General features: G+C 41.8%; 1 protein-coding gene across 1 annotated transcript; it reads right to left on the bottom strand.

Moving 5' to 3' along the window:
- Nucleotides 1–691: 691 nt before the first annotated feature.
- rps16 (ribosomal protein S16) lies at nucleotides 692–7,820 on the bottom strand. Its single transcript, XM_080191154.1, has 6 exons — nucleotides 7,744–7,820; nucleotides 7,598–7,649; nucleotides 5,453–5,554; nucleotides 2,880–2,976; nucleotides 985–1,032; nucleotides 692–877 (listed from the first exon to the last, which is right to left on the bottom strand). The coding sequence occupies exons 2-6, from the start codon at nucleotides 7,643–7,645 to the stop codon at nucleotides 732–734; spliced, it is 441 nt and encodes a 146-aa protein (XP_080047280.1). The 5' UTR covers nucleotides 7,646–7,649; nucleotides 7,744–7,820; the 3' UTR covers nucleotides 692–731.
- Nucleotides 7,821–9,564: the final 1,744 nt, after the last annotated feature.

Below are 9,564 nucleotides of genomic sequence, written 5' to 3'. Positions count from 1 at the left end.
GTCCTCATTATTAAAATACAAATTGGACAGCAACTAATTGGGAAACGAGGCAGTTGCTTGTCCCAATCCAAGTTTCCAATCCCTTGTGAAAAGGCACTGCACTGTTTTGGCTCTTCCAGCCACATCAAATTCCAATGCAAAATTGCACAGAAAGACTTTTCAGTGCAAGTGTAATTGCAAACTCAGGTCTTATACAGTAGAGTAAAATATGGTCCAAGTTACTTACGATAAAACATCAGGACAAAATTGTTTTAAATTGGTCAATGAGTCAGTATTTAGACACAATGGGTAGATTTTTCTGGCTACACTCACCCCAAAAATCAGAAAATCCCACTTGATATCAATGGACATTGCATGCCCCCACCTTCCCCCACCAAATTCCAGTCATAGTCAGGACAGGAACATTCTCCCCAGTAAATTCAAGGTAGCATAAAAAATTACTGTTTATGAAAAAAATGTTCCAAAGAAAAGGCTTTTAGGATTTGTGATGTCCTATTAGAAATAGCAGCAAACAAGAATCCATAATATCTTAGTTAAAAAACAAGTGAATAAATAATTTGATAGAACAGGCATGGGAAAGTGGAGGAATGCCCAGAGTTGAATGGTTTTCATGTGCTGCAAACATCGATCACCAATATAGTAAAATGCATCATCTCCTACTGCAGTTATGAAATACAAAAGAGCCAAAATGTGACAGTCACATATTTATTTGCTACAATCAAATAAAACAGTTAACGGTAAGATTTCTGGTAACGCGCACGGGCACCAGGTCCACCAAATTTCTTGGCCTCACAACGGCGTGGATCAGCAACCAGCAAGGTCCTGTCATACTGTATGAGGATGTCCTTGATTTCTTTCTTGGAGGCTTCATCTACATCTGAAAAACAACATTTGTAATTTTAAATTCAAGAATATCACTCCCCGTACTCGCCCAAAATAAAAAAGCAGCAAATGTACTGGAAGAAAAAGCTGACAAGAACTTACATTTCTGGTAATATGCCACCAACGCTTTAGAAATGGATTGACGGATAGCTGCAAGGGGAAAATTAAACCACGTTTACATCAGAAAAGTTACACAAGGACTTCAAATCATTATGCACCTATGCACTTCAGTTCAATATGTAGTTCGTTTTTAGGGAGGCAAGGCTGAAAGTTAGGATCATGTGAAGGACAGACCTCCAACTCATTCAACTAACATGCAATTAACCAAGTTCATAAGTAAGCATCCTCTACTCATTGACATTCCTTCTTCAAAATCTCATAGAAAAGACAGAAGATTTATAACACAGGCAGCGATACAATAGTGACTTTTAAGGGCCGTCTTAACGAATATATGACCAGGATGGGAATTGAGGGATATGGTCCCCAGAAGGGTAGAGGGTTTTAGTTCAGTCGGGCAGTATGGTTGGTGCAAACTTGGAGGGCTGAAGGGCTGTTCCTGTGCTGTAATTTTCTTTATTCTTCTTTGAGGATGCAGGTTGGCCCATCACGTCCACACCGGTGAAAAGAAAGCTATACAGCCGAATCCCACTTCCCAGCTTCCAGCCTCTAAGCCTTGTAGGTTTTTGCACCTCAAGTGCATATCCAAGTATTTCCTTCAACACAAGGAGCACTTCTGCCTTTACCATCCTTTCATGCAGTAAGTCCCAAAAAGCCATCACCTCACCAGATGAAAAATTTTCAAATCCCCTCCAAGCCTTCTACAAATTCACACCCCTCCCCCCCACGGCACTCAATATTCTAGCTTTGACTAAACTTGTGTTCTACACAATGTGATGACCTAATGGTATTATCGCTAGATTATTAATCCAGAAACTCAGCAAATGTTCTGGGGACTTGGGTTTGAATCCCAGCAAGGCAGATGGTGGAATCTGAATTCAATAAAAATATCTGGAATTAAGAATCTACTTATGATCACAAAATCATTGTTGGAAAAAATCCATCTGGTTCACTTGTATCCTTTACGGAAGGAAATCTGCTGCCCTTACCTGGTCTGGCCTACACGTGACACCAGAGACATAGCAGTCTGGTTGACTCTCTATTACCCTCTGAAATGACCTTGCAAGCCAATCAGTTCAAGGGTGGCTAGGGATGGGTAATAAATGCTGGCCAGGAAGCAACTCCCAATTGTCTCATGAATGAAATGAAAAAAAACCCCAGCCTCTATATTCTATTCCTCGGCTATTAAGTACTCAATATATCTTCATATCCTCCACATCCAAGTGGTTAGCACCGCTGTCTCACAGCACCAGGAACCCGAGTTTGATTTCCAGTTTGGGTCACCATGTGGAGTTTGCACATTCTCCCCGTGTGTGTGTGTGGGTTTCCTCCGGTACTTTGCTTTCCTCCCACAGACCAAAGGTGTGCAGGTTAGGTGGATTGGCCATGCTAAATTGTCCCTTAGTGTCAGGGGTACTAGCTAGCGTAAATGCATGGGGTTTCAGGGATAGGGTCTGGGTGGGATTGTGGTCAGTGCAGGCCCGATGGGCCAAATTGCCTCCTTCTGCACTCTACGGACTCTAGGATCTTATCCCCGTTTCTTTGCACTTTTCAGTATTCTATTTATTCCCTTGCTTTGTTTGCTCTTTTCTGCATTACTCCTCATTTCTCCAGATTGAAACCTACTGATCACTTTTCTGCCCACCTGACCTACAGCAGCTTTCTGCCTTACTATCAATTTCATCATGCTCCTAACTATGCATAATGATCAGTCAGCAAACAGTAAAATGTTACTTTTCTCCTGTTTGGGAGACAATAATCAAAAGATGAGAAACAAAGGTTTCATGTTTGAGTCACAGATTTTCCACACAGTTTGGCTGGAATACGGGAATAATCATACAAGGGTATCTCCCTGCAGTACACAACACCATGTTATTTACCATAGATTTGAGCTACATGACCACCGCCTCTCACACGAACTCGAATATCGACTCCAGCAAATCTTTCCTTGCCCAACAGCAGAATTGGTTCCAACAGCTATGAAAAGGAAGAAAATTATACTTTTAAATCCATTTAGAATTTTTCATTGTCAAACACACCATGAAATACTCCAAAAGCAGGATTAGAACAAGAGATTCTACAGCCCAGAGACATCAGATACAAACATTTGAACTCCTCCTTAAAATCACCCCCATTCCCTCCATAATCTTTTACCTACGTTATCAAGTCTAGTACAGAGTGGATGCATATCCAATCATGGAAAATGAATGGGGAGGTTGTGGGGATGGAGAAAGTCCTACAAATTAGTGATGCAGCTTTGAAATCTTCAAGTTAATAATGTTCAAAATTAAAAAAAAACATACATCTTATTTTTACTTTAAAAATATCAAACCTTCTCCAATTCAGCTTTGAATCTTAACATTCCTCATTATATTTACAATATGGATCTATGCCGTCCCAAACCAAACTGACAACAACACTCCATAACTTTGGTTAACAATAATCAGGAATCGGTAAAAGAACTTGAGTATTACTGAAAAGGGGACACATAGAAGCTTTCTGTCTTGCGCTCATCAGCACACTTGGCAAGGATACCAATACAAGGGGGGAGTCAAAAAAAAAATTTATATTGTATAAGACAGCATGATTAGTTGAGAAGTGAACTCTGATTGGTAGAGGTGGTGGCATGGAGAATGCACCAATTGATGCAGATAATTGCCAAGCAGTTTATCCTGTATACAGGTATTCTTGCAAAGTAACCTGTTGAGTGCAAGATGATTATCGAAGCAAGAAGCTTCGGCACGTCTCTTTCTTCAGCAAAAAACATTAAAGAACTCATTTTGTGTAGTGGCAAGAATGCTGATAATGCCAAGAAACAGAATATCACTGAATTGTCTCTTTAGCAGTCCAAGTACTCTCATCAAAGCAATTTCCTGTTTGACTAGAGGACATAAAGGCTCAGCTTCACTGAAATCTACAATCATTTTGATTCATAGAAGTGACAGCTACATATGTCAACTGAAGCCAATGCAGAATATATTCAAAAAAGAACAAATTCAATTAGTGAGAACACAAAAACATTAAAGGATAATCCTACAACAATAATCTAATCTACAAGAGAACAAGGCTAGTAAATAAAATTTGGTTCAAGTTCAGAAGAGACTCAAATATAAAACTGACATCTTTTTATTGCAACCCCAGGTTATGGGTAACAGCCAAAGTATTAAGAGAAAAATAGCAAACATAGTTTTTAAACAAAACTACAACCCGGGGTAGACCGGAGTATTTAGTCATGGACACTGTTTTCAAGGTTAAGCATTATAACAAATGCCTTACAAAATGTAAGTCGATGTACTCATGCTCAAGTCATCCAGAGGATGATTAGTTGTCCCAACTATGGATTTAGGAACAGCGTAGCAATATTATTTCCTCAAATGAGGCAAGTAGGTCTCAGAATACACATGGTGCTCCAGTTTGTGAAACATGTTTGCCAGAACCAAATCACACAGAAACATGCAGGATATTTCTGAAATACTGTTTGTGCAAGTCATCATTTCACTCAACCAAGTTGCAGCAGATTGTATGCACAGTAAATCATGAGGCAGGGCAGAAGACAGGTGGGCAGTTTATTAATCTGGGTGCTGCAATAGTTTCCCCATTCCAAGGCTAACCACAGATGTTGTACCAAATTGTTTTTCAGCTCACAGATATGTGACAAAAATGCAGAATTCACTGGCCAAATTTGTTCAAAGAAAAAACAGAATCTTAGACAAAAATTGAAATGTGCCACACTCTCACCTCTCAGTCAGTTTGGAGCAACAAGTTCCACTACAAAGCGTGACTATATAATTGAGAATAAGGAAGTATTAAAAAACACATCTCCAGCAATTTGATGCACCCAGCATAAAAAAAAATGAAACATTTGACTGAAACCTTATCTGCTGTTCTGGTGAATGTAAAGGGAAAGATATGAAGAGAGGCCTCTCAGGGTTCAGCTGACATTTATCCCAAAATTGACATCATTACCATTGTTTGGGATCTTGCTGTGCACAAATTAACCACATAAGTGACTGCACTTCAAAATTAATTTTGCAATTGTAATTTCAGCCATCCCAAAGATGTGAAAACACATGCAAGATCTTCCTTTTGATTACTTTCCCTGGGAACAATACCCTCTACCCTGTTTCAGTATACGCGTTCCAGACAGCCAGAGACAGAAAGGCTGCACATTTTGCAACAAACCTCCACCAGCTTTTGGGTTGAACATGGATTTCTAGAACCAGGATCTTCCTGATCTGCATGGCTCGTGATCCCACTGCACAGTGAGTGCCCTAAATCTCAAACTTCTTCCATTGCATCTAACCAAGAAAAGGCAATGCCTGCATGCTGTTGATACATCACTCTGAAAGAGCCAAACATTCCAATAATCTAACCATAGTATGCGCTAGCAAGGCAAAACACAAATCCTGTAAGATAAATGGACACTGACCATTGCACACAAAACTTTACTTACTTTGTACTGCAAGGTTCTTGGCTCGATCTGTTCCAGAGGCCTTCCATTTACTTTGATAAGGCCATTTCCTCTTTTACAGTGGGCCACAGCAGTTGCTGTTTTCTGTAAACAAGCAGAACATTCACAAGTCAACTTTCCCACAGGATGAAAAGGCAATATCATGATGGATAAAGAGAAAGTCTTTCAGACATGTTACTTAAGCTGCTTGTAACCTGAAGAAGAAATTTGCTCTGTTCCTCAGAATTTTATTTTAAAAGATATCAAGGATCTCAGCAAGTGTAACAATGCCTAATGTAAAAATGTCAACAAAGCCCATGAGGTTGGCCTCTTGAATAGGAGCTCCCTGATTGAGGTAATGTTTGCTGGCCCAATCAGGGAGCCTCACCTATATGTGTATGTACATTGTATATTGAGTGTCTACCGACACTCCGAATTCTGACTTTGTACCTGAAACACTCTTAGGAGTGGAACTGACTTTGCAAATAAATGGAATCTGGTGAAGGGATACCGGCCTCTGAGGAATTATTTCGCTTAAAAAAATCTCAGATTTATTTCAATGAAGGAAATGCAGCACACACAAATTTCAAGAAAGGCTGAGATGTACTGCGCACATTGTTAGCAAAGATCAAGAGGAGTCAAGTAAATGGAACTGAAAAAAATAGTGTGTTGGGAGTAGTGTTTCCAGGGACAGGAAGTGGCCAGCAGTGTCCCTCATCATTCAGGTCTGGAGTCACTTCTGTTCACTGTATAATCGATGACTGTAATAAAGGCAAAGTGACACTGGGGGTCAAGGTTTTATTTTGTTTCAGAGAAATTTTTCTTAAGAAATATGGAATTCACTCCCAGGGTTAACGGGTGAAGCAAAAACCACAACAATGTTCAAGACTGGACAGCTGGACATAGGAGAGGGCATTAAAGGTAAATAGGATTCAGACTTCTCTTGCTCACATGGAGGAAAACCACCAGCAAGGACAGCTTGACCGTACTGGCCTATATCCCTGTTTTAAATTTATATTTACAGCAACTCAGAACTTAACAAATAGCAGTAATCACCATTTTAATGTGCACAGTTGTTTGAAAAATTGGTTTGACTTTATCACAACCTTATTTACAAACTTCAATATAATGTTTGTTTCTACGGCAAGGGATATTGGTGGGGGGGTGGGGGGTTGTGGCTGACGATCAGGGCATCGAATTTGATGATCAGCAATGATCATAATGAACATAAGAACATAAGAAATAGGAGCAGGAGTAGGCCATCTAGCCCTTCGAGCCTGCCCCGCCATTCAATAAGATCATGGCTGATCTGTTGTGGCTCAGTTCCACTTTCCCGCCCTCTCCCCATAACCCTTAATCCCCTCTCTTATCAAGAACCCATCAACCCACTTCTTAAAAATATTTAGCGAGGCAGCCTCCACCACTTCAACAGCGGAACAAACTCCTGATTCTATTTTTTTTTACATATAATCCAGTGGATTCACGTCTCAAAGATGAATGGAGCCCAAATATGTTAATCATCAGTTGGTGCTAGATGTCAAGTTTTAATATGATCAACAAAAAGGTCTGAAATTCTACAACTACCCCGTCCCCCAAGGGCAAAACTAAAATGTACAATAAAGAATTACAGTTCTTCCAACGAACAGACAGCCCAACGCCCACAGAAATAAGGCAAAGCTAAAAGATTTTGACAACCCATCTAAAAACAGAGTGATCTGTCAGCATTGGTGAGGAGTGCTTAAATACAACCACGTTTTGCAGGCTTGAAGTGAGACTCCCCTAAGCAAAAGCAGGCCGCTGCCTCCAGCAGGCCCCGCTCCGATCCACCAATGCACCCTCTATGGGTCATAATGCCCGGCACGCCTCAGGTTAAAACAGTAGTTAGAAGAGTCGAAGAGCGCTTTAATGATGTTAGCACGGAGGCCTGGATGCGATGCCAGGGGGCACGAGCAACCCAGGGGAATGGAAAGCGGCGATCCGGGTTCGGATTTCGAATTTAGAACCCGAGCCCGGGGTTCACGCGGCGGTCTGGAACTTCCCGGGCAGGATTCCACCAAGCCGCTTTGGAAACACACGGGGCGCCACAGGAGCCGCGGCCTCCGCGCTGGGCCCACACGCGACCAGAAAAGCGCTTCGCGCGCGCCTCACCTTCCGCCCAAAAACCTGGACCGACTGCAAAGGACCTTTCGCGGGCATCTTCCTAGAAACAGACAGACACAGCAGCAGGTTAACAGCGGAACTTTTAATACAAATCTCAACCGATTTCCTCCCCCGATTTCACTCCGCCAGCTCACCCGTTGCTACCAAGCGGAGCCGTGGTAAAAAGAAAGAACGGGGTTTCCGACCCAGCAAATCAAGAGCTGTTTTGCGACATATCCGCTGTTTTGCGACAGTGGGTAGGATGTTGATGGTAGGATGGCTGTGAGGCCTGGCAGGAAGGCTTGATGTGGGTATCCCGGCGTTGGACTGGCGTAAACACAGTAAAAAGTCTGACAACACCAGGTTTTAGTCCAACCGATTTATCTGATAATAGACTCACAAGCTTTCGAGGGGTTTCCCTCTTCTTCAGGTGAATGGAGAGTTCTGGCCTCAGACAGAGCATATAAAGCACAGACAGTTTAGAGATTCCTGATTAGAATGCAAACCTTTACATCTAACCTGCTGTTCAAGTCCTAAAGTGGCTGACAATGTGTGTGGAAGGAGCACTGATCACACGTTAAAGAGATGTGTATTGTCTCCAGACAGCACAGTGAGTGAGGGTTTGCAAACCCAGGCAATTCACAGATAGTGCGACATGAACCCAAGATCCCTGTTGAGAACGTTCACCTGAAGTAGAGGGAAACCTCTCGAAAGCTAGTGAGTTTACTATCAAATAAATCGGTTGGACTAAAACCTGGTGTTGTCAGACTTTTTACTGTGTTTACCCCAGTCCAACGCCAGCATATCCACATCAGGAAGGCTTGACCCATTAGAAATACATTTCCCTGGGCTTGATCTCATATTTTAGCATTAAAGTTTGTACCCCCTTTTTTGTTCCTTTGATTGTAGACTAATGGCAAATTATTTATTGTAGTTGGAGCTAAAAAAAAACTAAGTAATAAGATGATAACACTTTGAGAAACTTTATTAGACTAATATAAGGAATGGCTGTGTTGTCTTGCGATGAAAGGTTGGAAATATTAGGTTTGTGTCCACTGGAGTTTAGAAGAGAAAGACATGACTTGATCGAAACCTTTCGGATTTTGAGGGGTATTGATAGGGAGGATGTTTCTTGTTTGATAATCCAGAACTAAGGGTTACTGTTTAATCATAAGCGGAGATTCATTTAAAATAGATAAGGAGATTTTTTTTCTCAGAGGTTCATGAATCTCTGGAACTTTCTTCTTCAAAAGGCAGTGGAAGTAGGGGTTAAAATTTGATTTACTATTGTCACATGTATTAGCATGCAGTGAAAAGTATTGTTTCTTTTGCTGATGACACAAAGATGAGTGGAAAAGCAAATTGCGTGGAGGGTGTGGAAAGTCTGCACAGGGATCTGGATAGGCTGAGCGAGTGGGCGAGGACCTGGCAGATGGAGTATAATGTTAGCAACTGTGAGGTTATCCACTTTGGCAGGAATAATAGTAGGAGGGATTACTGTTTAAAGGGCAAAAAGCTGCAGCATGCTACGGTGCAGAGAGACCTGGGGGTCCTTGTGTATAAGAACATAAGAAATAGGAGCAGGAGTAGGCCATCTAGCCCTTCGAGCCTGCCCCGCCATTCAATAAGATCATGGCTGATCTGAAGTGGCTCAGTTCCACTTTCCCGCCTTCTCCCCATAACCCTTAATCCGCTTGCCTATCAAAAACCTATCTACCCGCATCTTAAATATATTTAGCGAGGCAGCCTCCACCACTTCAACGGGCAGAGAATTCCAGAGATTCACCACCCTGAGTGAAGAAGTTCCTCCTCAACTCCGTTCTAAACTGCCCCCCCCTCCTTATCTTGAGGCTGTGCCCTCTAGTCCCACTGTCCTTTCTGAGCGGGAAGAGCCTCTTCACCTCTATCCTATCCATCCCATTCATCATCTTGTATGTCTCAATGAGATCCCCCCTCATCCTTCTAAACTCTAACAA

Source organism: Carcharhinus amblyrhynchos, chromosome 6 (assembly GCF_965287045.1).
Source record: "Carcharhinus amblyrhynchos chromosome 6, sCarAmb.v2.hapA, whole genome shotgun sequence".
NCBI lineage: Eukaryota > Metazoa > Chordata > Chondrichthyes > Carcharhiniformes > Carcharhinidae > Carcharhinus > Carcharhinus amblyrhynchos.
The sequence above is the reverse complement of the archived record's forward strand: the minus strand, read 5'-3'. Positions and strand labels throughout refer to the sequence as shown.